At 44.5% G+C, this 15,897-nt stretch overlaps 1 protein-coding gene across 1 annotated transcript in view; it reads right to left on the reverse strand.

The window, feature by feature from the left end:
- LOC115067333 (translation initiation factor IF-2-like) overlaps positions 1–9,547 on the reverse strand; it is a 59,848-nt gene extending 50,301 nt beyond the window's left edge. The window contains exons 1-3 of the mRNA XM_029554922.1: positions 9,499–9,547; positions 2,328–2,420; positions 872–1,102 (exon numbers count right to left, since the gene is read on the reverse strand). Coding sequence (XP_029410782.1) covers positions 872–1,102; positions 2,328–2,420; positions 9,499–9,547 — 373 coding nt within the window. The remainder of the gene's footprint in view (positions 1–871; positions 1,103–2,327; positions 2,421–9,498) is intronic.
- Positions 9,548–15,897: the final 6,350 nt, after the last annotated feature.

Below are 15,897 nucleotides of genomic sequence, written 5' to 3' on the forward strand. Positions count from 1 at the left end.
TCTCTGTGTAGCTGAAGATGACCTCGAACACCAGATCTTTCTGCTTTTACCTCCCAAAGTACTGATGTTACCAGTGTGTACCACAATGCCAGACTTGGATTTGGTTTTTTGCTTGCTTGGTTCTTGTTTTTTGTTTTTGAAACAGGGTCTCCCTGTGGCCCCAACTGGCCCAAAACTTGGTATGTAGACCAGGATGTCCTCTATCTCACAGAGATCTGCCTGCCCTTGCCCCCCGTCCACCCCTCAGTGCTGGGATTAAGGGGATGTGCCACCACGCCCAGCTCTTGGATTTGGAAGTGCATTTTACTTTCCACTCTTTCCCGGGTTCTTCTGCCTTCAACTAGGAGATGTAAAAGGTGACCACCCCCCAACACACCGGCCTAGTAAAGGCTAGCTGTTCCTTCTTCGGGTCTCTAGGGTTGCATAGAAGAAACCATCAACTTAGTGCAGCAACTGTGGTTAATTACCTAAGCAGATTAGTCTATGACTATGCAAAAAAAAAGGGGGGGCCCTGTGGGCAGGTGGGAGAAGGTGAGCAGAGTCTGTTCTTTAAATCCTCAGGGAACCCAGATTTCAGTTAATGGCTTGGACCTTTTGAAGTTCCTGCTCCCAAATGAAATGGGTTTATCTATCCCTCTTTCCTTTTTTTGGCCTTACACACAGTTCGTGAGCACAGTGAATAACAAGATGGCCAAGAATGGACCACGTGGAGTGAGCCTTGGTCAAACAAGGACCCTGAACGCTGCTGATGAAGACATGCACAAATGCTGGGAACTCACACATTGGGACAACGCTGAGCATCGAGTCTGCTGTGCTTTTATGGGCCTGGCACTAGAATGTGAGCAGGGAGGGCCAAGCCTGGAGGGCACACCGCCCCCTAGAAGTGAGGTGCAGTCAAGGGCATGGCTGAGCTGCTTTCCACCATTGTCTGCCATGTTACGGGTCATGACATGTGCAGCATCAGGCTTCACCCCCTCATTCCACTGGCATCTGTTAGAACAACACGGGCCAGCCTGGATCTGGATGTGTCTTTTGGCCTGGCTGTAACTTTTGACTTTTGGGATGATGTACTGAGGGTTTACAAGTCCTAATCTCACAGATTCTAAAGCAGAAAGTGAGAGAAATTCTTTGAAAGACAAGGAAGAGGGGAAACTGAATTTGGCATCAACTAAAAGGTAACAAGCGTTACATTAAAATTACAGGAGGGGACCAGTGAGATGGCTCAGCAGGTAAAGGCACCGGCCACCAAGGCTGACCACCTGAGTTTGATCCCTGGGACTCTATGGTGATAAGAGAACTACTATCTCAAAAAATAAAAATAAAAATAAAAAAAGCAGGGCCAAGAATGTAGCTCAGTGGGTAGACTGCCTTCGTACCATGCCCAAAGTCCTAGGTTCAATCACTAGCACCACACAAACCAGACATCGTGACACAACAGCACTTGGGAGGTGGTGGCAGGAGGATCAGAAATTCAAGATCAGGACTGAAGTTGTAGCTCAGTTGGTACAGTGCTTGCCAGCACCATAGATTAGAAGCTCAAGGCCAGAGATTTAGAGATGGCTCAGCAGTTAAGAACACTGGCTTCTCTCGCAGAGGACCCAAGCTCTGTTCCCAGCACCCACATGGTGGCTAACAACTGTCTCTAACTTCAGTTCCAGGGGATCTGATGCCCTCTTTTGGCCTATGTGGCCACCAGGCATGCACATGGTGCATGTACACACATGCAGGCAAGGCAAAGCACACACACACACACATAAAATTAAAAAAATAAAAATTCAAGGTCATTCTCAGCTACTCAGCTACATAACGAGTTTAAGGCCAGCCTTGGATACATGAAAACTTGTTTCAAAGCAACAATAACAGCAACACCAAAACAACAAAAAGAAGTTCAAGATCATCCTCCGCTGTACAAGAGTACATGAGACTGTGTCTCACAACAAGCATTTCTTATTTGCGCTTAGCCCGCTAAGTCTGTTCTGAGTCCCACAGAAGAGGTGATTTGTTTGTTGTTTGCTTGTTTATAGGTGTGTGCCACCTTGACCAGTTTAGGTGGTGCTGGGTGTTGGACCCAGTGCCTTGTCCATGGCAAGCAAGCACTCTACCAACTGAGCTCCATTCCTAGCTCCATGGGAGAAATTTTAAGGAAGATGCACAGAGGAAGTGCACAGAGAGCACTTCCTGCCAAATGCTATCAGATAGACCTGGGTTATCTCAGCATTCTCTGAGTCTTTGGGCAGGTAGTGAACCTCTGGAATGTTCTACTCTTCTTCTGTGAAACAAGGATGGCTGTGAACACTAAAGGTAGAAGTGTAGACCTGCCAAGGTACCATGTTTAGCACACAGCGTGGGCAGCATGGGCAGCGTGGGTGCTCTACCTCCACCACTGGTGGTAGCAGAGGCCAGCAGCACTGACCAACTATCTTTAGGAAAAAAGCATACATGTGAACTTGCAGCAAAAGTACCCAGAAGCTGGACCCAAGGACAGATCTGACAGGTTCATGTCAGACTCAGATTTCAGCAACCCACAGGGAGAACTTAGAGTAAGCGTCCCTACATTTTAACTGATCCTGGCCATGGTCTCGTCTTACTTGATGAGCTATGTTGTGGACTATGTTGTGGTAATTTTGTACCCCACGTCCCATGCAACATTTCAGACCTACACCAGAAAAATCTCATTCATTGTTTTTCTGCAATTCAGATTTAACTGTCCTTCAGATTTAACTCACCTTCAGAGGTGAGTAGTTGGTTCAGAGACTCAAGAACCACACCTGCTTCTGTGTGCCAGGAATATGTGCTTGCACTGTGGCCCTGGGGCTCAGCACACTCTACTCTCCTGGCAGATGAACGGCTGGAACTACCTTGCTCTTTGGCTCCTGGCTCTCTCCTTGTTTCCCTCCTCCCCAGCAGCTTTTCCTGCTACTTGCAGGAACAGACTAGACAGCTGGCAACGCAGATGGGAGAGCCACGCTGGGGCAGGCTGGTTTAAAAATATACAACAGCCAGCCGGCCCCATGCACCTTTCCCAATGACCCCTGGGAAATGCTGGCTGTCCCCTGGGTCGCCAACTCCCCAGCCTCCAGCCCTCGTCTAAGGGGTCTTCTTTCTGCCATTTCTTTCATTTTTCATATGAGAACAAAAGGAGAGAGAGTTTGTGCTAAGAACTTTTGCTTATGGAACTAGAATTTCAAAAAAAATAAGCCTTAGTTTCCTTGGTTTCCATGGGAAGTTTTAGGTTGTGTGAATAGATTCCTTCAAAAAGACAAAATCCTGACTGTCATCCAAAAATAATGGTGAACAAATACTGAAGACTTGATTTAATTCAATAACGAGGATGCTGGCAAGAAAGTGAAAGAAAAAGCATCAATTTCTGTAAAGCTATGTTGAAATGGATGAGCAAATTGACATAAAACTGGCTTAGAGGGTGTGTGTTCCAGCCTCATTCTGTTGCTGTGATAGACACATGACTAAAAGCAACTTGGGGAGGAAAGGGTTTATTTTGGATTACAGACTACAGTCTGTCATCAAGGAAGTCAGGACAGGAACTCAAGGAGGACCTGAAGCAGAAACCATGGAGGAATACTCTCACTGCTGCTCCTAGGCTCACATTCAGCTAGCTTTCTTATACAGCCCAGGCCCACCTGCCTAGAGATGACACCATCCACCACGGCCTGACCCTCTTATGTTAATTAGCAACCAAGACAATGCCCCACAGACAGGCAGGCCATAGGCCAATCTGATAGACGAAATTCTTCAATTGAGGTTCCCTCTTTAAAGGTTTGTCAAGCTGACAACCAAGATTAGCCATCACAAGGTATTTGAAGCTGAATTGTGTTCCCCAAAATTCATATATTGCACTTGTATTCCCAGTACCTGAGAACATGTTATATTTGGAGATAGGATCTTAAAGATTAAAATGAGGTCAGTACAGTGAGCTCTAACCCAACATAAAAGGAGGGGATTAGGCTGCATACAGCTGGAAGGTCACAAAAAGACACAGGAAGAGGACAGCCATCTACAGGCCAAAGTGTCTGGCTCACAAGAATCCAGCTGATCTCAGATATCAAGCCTCCAAACCTGGGGATTAACCCTAACACCTGGCATAGGCTGGTGTTCCTCCACTGAGCCACACCCCTACCTTCTCAATTTCTGGGGGGAAGTTATTTTGTGTGTGTGTGTGTGTGTGTGTCTGTGTGTGTCTGTGTGTGTGTCTGTGTCTGTGTACCTCTATATATGTATATGCACAGGGGTCCGCAAAAGCCAGAAGTGGGGTTGAGATCTCTTTGAGTTAGGATTACAGGCATCTATGAGCTGCCTGATGTAGGTGCTGGGGTCCCAACTCTGTCCTCTGAAAGAGCAGTAAGTGCTCTTAACCACTGAGCCATCTTTCTAGCTCCTTGTTTTGTTTTGAGACAGGGTCTCATGAAGCTCAGGCTGGCCTCAATTGTGGGTGTGCCCATGATTATCTTGATTGATAACTGATGTAGGAAGGTCCAGCTCACTGGGAGTAGTACCACTTCCTGGGCTGGTGGTCCTGAGCTGTATAAGGAAGCTGGCTGAGTATGAGCCACAGAGCGAGCCACCAAGCATGGTTCCTCCATGGTTTCTGCTCCAGGTTCCTCCTGCCTTGACTTCCCTCAATGATGGATTGTGACTGGGAAGTATAAGGGGAAATAAACAACCCTAAGTTGCTTTTGGACTGAGTGTTTCATGGCAGGACCAGAATGAAACTAGGACATAGGCATACACCACCATGCTGGGCTCTGAATTTTTGTTGTTTAAGCAACTCCGTCTGTGGTACTTTGTTATGAAAGCCCAAGCAGACTAACACGGAGGCAAGGGGTCATGAGCATGTTTCTGATGAGAATCCTATTGTGCTGCCATTAGTTGTCTACATATGTCTTACCTATGCTAAGCAAGCTCTCTACCACTGAACTAAAGCATTAGTGCGATAAAATCTAATTTATAACTAGAATTAGTAAACTACTGTGTGGGCCAAATCCAGCTATGCTGCCTGGTTTTATAAATAAAATTTTATTGGAACAAAGCCACCCTCAGTCCTTCAGATAGCTTCACTGGCCATTTTCACACTACAAAGAGATAAATGGTTGCCCTCTGCAAAGTCGCAAATATTTGCTGTCTAGTTGTGTGTGTGTGTGTGTGTGTGTGTGTGTGTGTGTGTGTGTGTGTAGGCCAGAAGGTTGACGCTTGGTATCTTCCTCAATCACTCCTTACCTTATATTTTGGACAGGGTCTCTCACTGAACATGGAGTTCACTGGCCAACATCCTCCTGTCTCTGCTTCCCCAATGCTGGGACTGTAGGTGTGTGCTGCTGGACCTGGCTTTTCACACTGGTGCTGAGGATCAATCTCAGTTCCTCAGAAGCACTTCACCAACTGGGCCATCTCCTCAGCCCTGCTATGCAGCCTTTTGTAGAAAAGTGTACTGAGCCTTCTTTAGACAATGCATAATTTTTCACTGAAGAGCAAATGTTACCCTATAATTGCAATGTGGCTCAAGGTCATTCAGCCTAAGAGTTCTCAGTTTTGAGATTACATGAGTTGGTAAAATATCAAAATTAAAAAAAAATATTTTTGAGGGCTAACCATAGAGTCTCTAATGTCTGTGTCAAATAGCAAATAGTTCATAATAGAGAGCATTTTAACTACAAAATGTTTTAAAGCATATGGAAGGTTTGCTACATTGCCCTCTCTGAATTATGGTAAAAATTTCACCTCTGACCAGATAGTTCGTAGTGTGGATTGTGTAATTGCTGCCTGCCCAACCTTGGGTGCCAACTGCTAGCTGCTAGTCCAGGGAGACTCTTGGTCTTATGCCCAGAATCCAGGCCCATGCCCTCTGGGAGGTGGGAGGCTCTGGGAGCAGGACCTGGTTATGGCCAGAGTCAGCATAGGTATGTGCCTCACCCTAGTCCGATTATGATGTGTCCCTACTTTAAATCATGTATTTACATATAAGGACAGCCTCCATGCAGAAATTTGCTGAAATTGTGCAAATTAGAAAATCCATCTCCATCTAGAGAGATATAAATAAATATTTATTAATACCATAGGGGGCATTAGAACATTTTCCAGGTGGCTGTGGTGGTCAATACCTTTAATCCCAGCACTCAGGAGGCAGAGGCAGGTGGATCTCTGTGAGACTAAGGTTACCCTTTTCTACATAGGGAGTTCCAGGCTAGCTGGAACTACAGGGAGACCCTGTCTCAAACAAAAACAAAAACAACAACAACAACAAAACAATTTTCTAGTCCGTTAATCCCAAAGAGACTTAAAACCCAGTGTACTACCCTTAACAAAAATGGAGGCCAGCTGGGTGTGGAGGCACATACCTTTATTCCCAGCAATTGGGAGGCAGAGACAGGCAGATCTCTGTGAGATCCAGACTAGCTGAGATAGCAAATTCCAGGCCAGCTGGGGCTACAGGGAAACCCTGTCTGAAAAAACAAACAAACAAACAAACAAAACAAAACAAAACAAAACAACAATAAAAGGAGGCTGACACATGGCAGGCAGCAAGGTTGACTGAAAAGGGAACAATCTCTACAATGTCTTTTTACTAGATAATCCAAGAAAATTCAGCAAAGTATTTTTATTTTCAGATAATGAAAATAGTTATTATGGTAAATCTGGTAGGCAAAAATTACTTCAGGTACATTTCCCTTGCCTTCCTGGTATCATTTTTCTCTCTTTATGGTTTATACTGCCAACAACAACCATTTAAGAAACAAGCGTTTTTGGTTTTTACTAATTAGTTTTCACCATAGTTTTGCTGGCCAAAATTTTAGATGAATGAAGTCTTATGACTCAACTCCCTCAGTGATGTATAAAATACAATGGTCTATAAAAGCTACTTGAGATGCTGGGCATGGTGGTGCACATCTGTAATCCCAGTACTTGGGAGGTGGAGGCAGGAGGGTCAGAAATTCAAGATTAGTGTCCACTACATATTGACCTTAATGCTGGCCTAGGCTATATGAGACCCTGTCTTAAATGAATAAAGAGTTTTTAAAAATAAAAAAATAGGGGCTGGGGAGATGGCTTAGTGGTTAAGAGCACTGGCAACTCTTGCAGAGGATCTGGTTCCCAGCACTCACATAGAGGCTCACAACCACCTGTAATTTCAGTTCCAGGGGATCTGACAACCCTCTTTTGACCTCAGTGTGCACCAGACATGCATGTGGTGCACATACATACATGGAGGCAAAACATTCGTACACATAAAATAAAAATAAAATATTGAAAATAATGTTTTAGCCTTTTGTGACTTTCGGTATTCAAAGATAAAAGCTCATCACTGTTTTCTATGAAAACCTCTCCCAAGTCTTCTGATTTGTACAGAGATTCTAAGCCCCTTTAGGCTGGTAATCAAATTTGTCTTCTTGGGGATGGAGATGTGGCTCAGTGGTAGAGATTGCTTAACAGGCCCTGGGTTTGACTCCCAGAATCATCAAAACAAACAAAATGAAATCTATGTTCTCTTTTAAGAAGCTAATACTAAAAAAAAAATCCCCGAAAAACTGGAAGAATAACAATTACTTCTTCAGGGCTGGAGAGATGGCTCAGTGGTTAAGAGCACTTGCAATTCTTGCAGAGGACCCATGTTTGTTTCCCACCACATACATCAGGTGGCTACAACCATCTGCAGCTCCAGTTTCAGGGATCTGACACCTCTGGATTCCAGGATTCTGCACTCACATGTACACACACACACACACACACACACACACACACACAAGAGTACTAGCTGCTTTTCCAGGAGGCCCTGGTTTTAGTTCCCAGCACCCACATGGCAGCTAACAATAGTTCATAACTACAGTTGCAGGGGATCTGACATCCTCTTCTGACCTCATTGAGTATTGCATACATGTAGTATAATACTTACATACTTGCAGGCAAAACACTCATGCACATAAAGTAAAAATAAATTTTAAAAATAAAATAAATTGTAAAAAAAATCACTTCTTTACTAGGAGTATAGCTTGGGGGCAGGGTGTTTGCCTAGCATACGTAAGGCCCTGGATTTAATCCCCATTACTACACACATATAAACACACACACACACACACACACACACACACACACACAAAGATACAGGAGGATGAGAGTGGGTTAACTAAAACTAAGGATATATGAAAAATCCTTGTGGAAACCCACTATTTATTAAAAATGTATAATTTTTAAAAAGAAGTTTGAACACAGGTACCCTACATGGGTGGATAATGCTTCTCTCAGAAGACATGTCTTCATGTGTATCTGTGTGAATGTATGCCACATGTCTGTTGGTGCCTAAGGAGGCCAGAAGAAGGCATTGGATCCCCTGAAGCTGCAGTTACACGTAACCACCTGATATGGGTGCTGGGAACCAAACTTGGGTTCCTCTGGAGGAGTAGCCAGTGTTCTTAACTGCTGAGTCATCTCTCCAGTTTCTTCCCACCACCTAGTCTTATTAAGACATAATTGGAGCTGGGGCAGCTCAGTGGGTAAGATCAGTAGCTGCTGCTGTGCTCAGGTCCCCAGCACTCATGGCTGCCCACATCTATAACCTCAGTGCTGGGGATAGAGACAAGATAATTGCCGAGATCTGACCAGCCTAGCCAGAAAAAACTGGCAAGCTTCAGGTTCAGTGAGACATCCTCCTGTCTTTAAGGAATGCAGTGGAAAGAGTGGGACCCCTCTGGCCTTCACATGAACCCCCCAACTCCTAACCCCCACATCCAATACACACATAAAAGTAATGAAAGAAAAGAAAAAGATGTAATGGACTAGGTCAGGCTTGGTAGTGAAAGCCTATAATCCCAGCACTGGGGAGGTGGAGGCAGGAAAATCAGAAAATTCAAGATCACCCTTGGTTATACAGTTTGAGGCCAGCCTGGACTAAGTCCTATCTCAAAATAAACAGATAAATTCAAACAACGAAACAAAACCATGAGCCAAAATAAACATTTTTACTTTTTTTTGTTTTTAAAATATTTTTTATTTATTATGAATGTATTGTCTGCCTGTAGGTAAGTGCGCCCGTGTAATACCTGTGGAGGTCAGAAGAGAGTGTTGGATCCCCTGGAACTGGAGTTATGGACAGTTGTTAGCTGCCATGTGGGTGCTGGGATTTGGACCTGGGTCCTCTGCAGGAACTGGCAGTGCTCTTAACTGCTGAGCATCTCTCTAGCCCCCCAATTTTTTTTTTTTTCAGGCTAAACCTGGCTGCGTTGCCGTTTGGCCTGGAACTTGCTATGTAAACCAGGCTGGCCTCAAACTCCCAGTGATCTACCTGCCTCTGTCTTTGGAGTGCTGGGGTTACTGGTGCGTACCACCACAACAGGCCCATAAAAAAAATTTAAAAGGTAAGGGTAAGGATGAGCTGATGGCTGATATGGAATGCATCCAGGGTTCACTAATACCCTCACAGTCCGGAGGATGGACTGGAGGATGTGTGACGCTTAGATGAACAGGACTTCTTGCCCTTCTGCCCCTTCTGACCTGCCCTCTCCTTGCTTCTCTTGTAGTTCAGCAATGTCTTCTTCTTCATCTTCGGACCCCTCATGATGTTCCTCTTGCATCCATATGCCCAGAAGCACACCTGGGGCATCTATGTCATCTTGGTCCTCTTTATGGTGATAGGTAGGTGTGTTGTGTTACCATGGGGAAGTATCCTGGAGAAATCCACCTTCTTGACCGTCTCACATTTTTACTTTTAGGTTGACTGCTTCAGGCATTTTATTAAAGCGATGTAAATCTGATTAACAGGAGACATGTGTGGCTGTATCTACTAACTTTGCTGAACACTAGAATCATAGAGTGAGCTTTCAAAATCTGGATGCTCAGACTGTATCCCACATTGGGGTGGGTATGAGGATGTCTGGGGATAAGAACCAGGCATTAGTCTTTTAATTAATTTATTTTTATTGTATGTGTATGAGTGTTTTCTCTACACATATATGTGATACAGGGGAGAAACAGCATCCCCTAGAGAGCCCTTGGTCTCATTCATAAAAGAATTTAAGAATGGACTGAAAGGGAAATAGGACAATTTTATTGGAATTTAAGGAAAAATCCTCGGGGCAGGCAAACTGTCTTGAGCAGGAGAACCGAGGGGAGAAGAAAAAAGCTGTAAAGTCATGCTGGTTTAGAGCCCTGGAGGTCAGACAGACGCCACCTGGCAAACTAAGCGACTAGATGGTGGGTAAGAGAAGGGAGTTATAGAGAAAAAGGTAAAGAAACCGAAAACATTGGGGAAGCCAAAGCATTAAGGAAAACACAGTTAGAAAGGAGGCATAAGGAGGAAAAGGAGAGATATTATGCTTTTGGAATTCTTCAGAAAAACCAGCAAGACTTACAGAGAGCCTACGACCTACAACCTCAGTCCACAAGAACTGCACTAAGAGGCAGGGATTCGGGGCAGGAAAAGTCCACTATCTCACTATCACACTGTGTATTCCACCCATCTCTTTAGCATGACTTAAGGTGACCCCACCATCCTAGGGGTGGGCCTGGAACCAGATTGACCAGTGAAACTGGAAAGTTAGGTCTTTATCCAGACCAGAGATTCTATTCTAAACAGCCTTCTCCAAGGGCTACTATAACATAAGTGAAGCATGTGTGTGCAGTGCCCATGGAGATCAGAAGAGGGTGTCAGATCCCCTAGAACTGGAGTTACACACAGTTGTTAGCCCCCATGTTGGTGCTGGAAACCAACATCCAGTTCTCCCAGACCTGTGCAAAGGCCGTGAGGGATGTCCTGAAGACAGAATTCAAAGCAAAGTCTTCTGGGAGTAGCATAAAGAAGTCTTCAAAGAAGTCTTCTGGGAGTAGCATAAAAATCGTGAAGGTGAAAAAGGAATAATTGGCCCCGACTGAAGTGCTTCGTCCTGAAGGTGAAGACATGTGGACACCTGCTTTGCCAGGTCGTAATCAGCCTTGTTTCATAAAGAAAAAACAATGTCTTGTTCATAAAACCACCCCCCCCAAAAAACCAAAACAGCTCACCTCTTAACTGCTGAGCCATCTCTTCAGTCCCAGCATTAGTATTTTTAAAAGGTCTCTAACTGGGGGCTGGAGAGATGGCTCAGTGGTTAAGAGCACTGGCTGCTCAGGCGGAGGACCTGGGTTCAATTCCCAGCACTTATGATAGCTAACAAATGTCTGTAACTCTAGTTCTAGGGGACTCCATCACTATCTCTGACCTCCTTGGGTGTAGTATGACATGGGTGCACTTATACACATGCAGGCAATACACTCATACACATAAAATGAAAATAATAAATAAAAAATAAAATCTAATTGATTCCAAATTTCAGTAAAGTTTAAGAATCAGTAGCAGATGTCATTGTATATATAAGCAAATTACAGCATATTACTTAAGAGGCTTCAGTAAACTTACAGAATGTTTTTCTCTTTTGGCTTTATTGAGATAGGGTTTCAGGTGCCCCATGCTGTCCTCAAACTCTTTATGTAGTCAGGGTGACCTTGACTCCTGATCTTCCTTCCAACCTCCCAAGGTTGAATATTTTAATTTATAACCTTCTGGCTAGCCTACTTTAATTCACAGATCACGTGGATATTTGCATTTTAAATGCTTCAACATTATGATAATAAATTATCTCATCCCAAGGGAAAAGAAAAATTGTCAGTGAAATTGAGTATTATTCTGTAATCTGAAAAGTTATCAAAATACTACAGTCCAGTCCTGGGGAAAGTAGGGTCCCCTCTTTGGGAATCTTAGTCTTATTAATAAATTTAGAAATGAATTCAGAAGGATGTTCAATGTCCTAGTTAGCTTTGTCAATTTTTTTTCATTTGGTCTTTTTGAGACAGGGTCTCCCTGTAGCCCCAGCTGTCCTGGAACTTACTATGTACACCAGGCTGGCCTTGAACTCACAAAGATCCGCCTGCCTCTGCCTCCCAAGTGCTGGGATTAAAGGTGTGCACCACCACGCCCAGCGCTTTGTCATTTTTTTTTCTTTTCTTTCTTTTTTTTTTTGTCTTTTTTGAAGCAGGGTCTCCCTGTAGCCCTAGCTGTCCTGGAACTCACTATGTAGACCAGGCTGGCCTTGAAAAAACATTTTATTCATTATTTTTATTTTATAAGTGTTTTGCCTGCACGTATGTGCACCATGTATGTACAATACCTGCAGAGGCTAGAAGAGAGTGTTAGATCCCCTGGAACTAGAGTTATGGATAGTTGTTAGCTGCCATGTGGGTATTAGGAATCAAACCCAGATCCTCTGGAAGAACAGCAAGTGTTCTTAAGTACTGAGCCATCTCTCCAGCCCCTTTAATTGTCAATTTGATACAGCCTAGAGTCTGATAGGAAAGCCTCAAATGAAGAATGGTCCATATGAATTTGGCCTTTGGGCAGGTCTATGGGACATTGTCTAGATTGCTAATTTACATAAGTGGGACCAGCCCACTGTGGGCAGTACCATCCCTGGGCAGGTGGGCTTGGGTTCTATAAGAAACCTAGCTAAGCATGAACCTGTGAATGAGCCAACAAACAGGGGTTTTCCATGGCTTCTGCTCCAGGTTCCTGCCTTGTGTTCCTGCCCTGACTTCCCTCAATGATGGACTATTACCTGTTGGCTGAAATAAACCCTTTCCTCCCCTAAATTGCTTTTGGTCAGAGTGCTTTATCAAAACAACAGAAAGGAAACTCGGACACTAGAGGCCAATTTTTAGACTTTGAGAGAACAATAACAGAGCAGGCATGCTGTGAATCTTGTCAGCTGCCAGGAAAGGGGAAAGAGAAAGCAATGTTTTCTGCATGGGGTTCAAGAAAGAAGTCTCCACGTGGTGGCCAACAGTCTCATGGAGGCGAAGCAGCCACATGGCAGAAGTCAGGGGGAGGGGGAGGGCTCCGGAGAACAAGAAAGCCCAGAGTGTCAGAAAAAGCATGCCCAGGCTTTGGCCAGCATCAGAAAGAAAAATGATAGAAGAGAAGAAAAGGAGAAGTTATGCTTTTCTACAAAACTCGGAAAAGCTCTCAAGGTCCATGGCAGTACATGAAGGTCTGCATGGAGCAGGGGTTTCTGGAAGGCTGAGTCTCATAAAGGATAATTATTCCTCCCATCTCCTTAGCATACTTCTGATGCACCAGCTTTCCTCGCAGGGTGTACTCCTGGCCAGGTGATTGACAGGTCCAGCTGGATTAACTTTTTTTTTTTTTTTTTTAATGTGGATGAGTGTTTGCCTGCATGTATGTTTTATGCCTGTGGGGGTCAGAGAAAGATGTCAGATCATCTGGAACTGGAGTTAACAGAAGATTTGTAAGCTGCCATGTGGGTGCTGGGAATGAGATTCAGGTCTTTTACAAGAGCAGCAAGTGCTCTTAGCCACTGAGCCATCTCTCTAGCCATGAATTAATTCTTTCGCAAAATAAAAAAAATTATCATTTTTATTTTCTGTATGTATGTATGTAAGTGCACCCATGTCATGCAATGCCCACAGAAGTCAGAAGAGAGTACCAGATTGTTGTTAGTGGCTATGTGGGTGCTGGGAACCCAACCCAGGTCCTCTACAAGAACAGCCAGTGCTCTTAATGATGAGCCATCTCTCCAGCCCTGAATTAGTTCTTAAAAGGGTAATAAGTATCTAATGTTTTGAGTAGTTTGGAATGTCTTGTCTCCACCAAGAGCCAGAGGTAGAACTCAGATTCTAATTTTTTGACCAAGAGAAGTAGCTCTGTCTTAATGGGCCTTGACAAAGCCCAGATTTCTCCATATTTTTGTATGGTAATTTAAATTCTTGTGAGTGACAAAATGGATGTTCAATTCTTCTACTGTTGCCAGGGAAACAGGAGGTAGAGTCCAAGGCCAACATGAGGGGCTATTCATCCTTGTGGCTTCCAAAGCTATTAATCCCTGGGATGGTTTTAGGGTAAGAACATCAAGTACATATTCCAGGTTCAAAAGCCTTTTTATAAACAGAGAAGATGAAGGGAAGCAAAAATATGAATGAAGAAACACTAAAATGATTCTTTACTAAGAACTGCAAGTGCTCATTTTCTGGGCACAGCACAGAGCTCCATTCTCTGCTCCTCTGGCTCTGTGTAATTCCTGGGATGTGGTGGTGGCAGGCTCCTGCTTTTTGTTATCTAAATAAAACAGGCCTGTGACACACACTTTTACCCCAGCACTCCAGAGGCAGAGGCAGGCAGGTCTACATAGTTCCAGGCCAGCTGGGGGTGACGGGGAGACCCCATAAGAAAAATGATGATAAGTAAATAAATAAAGCAGAGTTCCTCCCCATCTAGAGTGAAAACTCTGACTTACTGGTTTTTATGATGAAAAGAAGAAAAGACAGTGTGTCTTGCTGTGAGGTCACCTGCATTTTGAACTATTCTGTGGCTGAATGTCCCTCCTAATTATCAACCCTCACTCAGCAGACTGTGGCTAGAGACCTTCATTAAGAACAAGCTAGGCATTTGCAAGAGTGTGTCCAGTGGTGTAGACTCCCTGCTCTGCTGCGTGCTGCCTGGAAGAGATCAGTTTACAAAAACAAATACACTCTAGATTTGGTAAATTGTCCTTCCCATAACTTGCAGGCCTGCTGGGCCATTCAGCTCCTCAGAGCCCAGTTTCTACGATTTCTTCCTTCAAGTGGGAACAGCACGTACTGTAAATCTTTGCAAGAATTTCTCATCCTTATCTTTGAATCCCAGCAGCCACTCCCTTGGAGAAATCTTCAATTTCATCAATGTTTTTGACATAAACTGGCACATATTGGGAGTCAACTAGAGTGGTTTCTAGTCAAGGGAAAGTGATGGCTTTGAAGAAAAGGTAGTTCTTAGTTCGACTTTTCTCTGTGAATAAAGCTGATGATTATCTGAGACAGTTGATGAACCCTAATAAGAAACATTCTAACAATGCAGGGTATGAGGTACTGTTTCTCAAATCTCATTTTAATTGCAAAGACAATGATATAAGGAATCACTTTGGAATGTAGCACACTTGGTAGAGCTCCCCCACTTATATGCAGTCATAAAAAATCGGGGGCTGGAGAGATGGCTCAGAGGTTAAGAACACTGGCAACTCTTGCAGAGGACCCAGGTTTGATTTCCAGCACCCACATGGCACTATGAACCATCCTTAACTCCAGTTCCAGGGGAATCTGAAGCCCTATTCTGACCATGACGGCACTGCACAACACGGGTGCACTCATACATGCAGGCAATACACTCATACACATAAAATAAAAATAAATAAAACATTAAAAAAATTATTTTAGTAACAACCTGCAGGCCTCTCTCTGGGGTAAGTTGATTGTGCCCTCCGTGTCTTGACTCCCCCAGCCTCATTCACCCTCCCATCTCCCCCGCACGTCTCTCCTCGAGCCTGGGTCCTGTCCCATTCCTTGTCTTGGCGCCCCAGACACCTGTGGAACAACCACTGCTTCCTGATCCTTTGTATCCAGACCAACCCAGTTTCTTCTTGGGTCTCCAGGAACACTCTGGGCCTGACCCTGCCCTCACCTCCCTCTGGCTTCCCTGGGCTTCACAACCTGAAGGCCTCTTTCCTGGATGCAGGGGCTGACCTTTCCGCTTCCTTTGTATCCAGACCAACCCAGTTTCTCAGTGCAGTCCCCAGGAGCTCTTGGGGCCGCTTCCTGCCCCCATCTCCCTTTGCATCTCTGGGTGGCCCAGCCACCAGCTGCCCTAGACAAGCATCTTTCCTGGGCCTGGCTCCCAGGCCAGTCCAACCCCCAAATTCATGAAGCCAAAATCTTTCTTGGAGGGAGCCAGATCTTAAGAGAAAGCCTGAGAGCATCTGATCCTCATCTGACTTGGGCCTCTGTGGGAAATCCTGAAGACAAAAGCAATCTGGCCACTCCAAAATAAAATCAAAAGAGAGAACCGGAAGCTTAGAGGAACCAGCTTTTCATGCC

The sequence above is a fragment of the Nannospalax galili genome, unplaced genomic scaffold, assembly GCF_000622305.1.
Source record: "Nannospalax galili isolate Female #2095 unplaced genomic scaffold, S.galili_v1.0 scaffold1585, whole genome shotgun sequence".
Classification (NCBI taxonomy): domain Eukaryota; kingdom Metazoa; phylum Chordata; class Mammalia; order Rodentia; family Spalacidae; genus Nannospalax; species Nannospalax galili.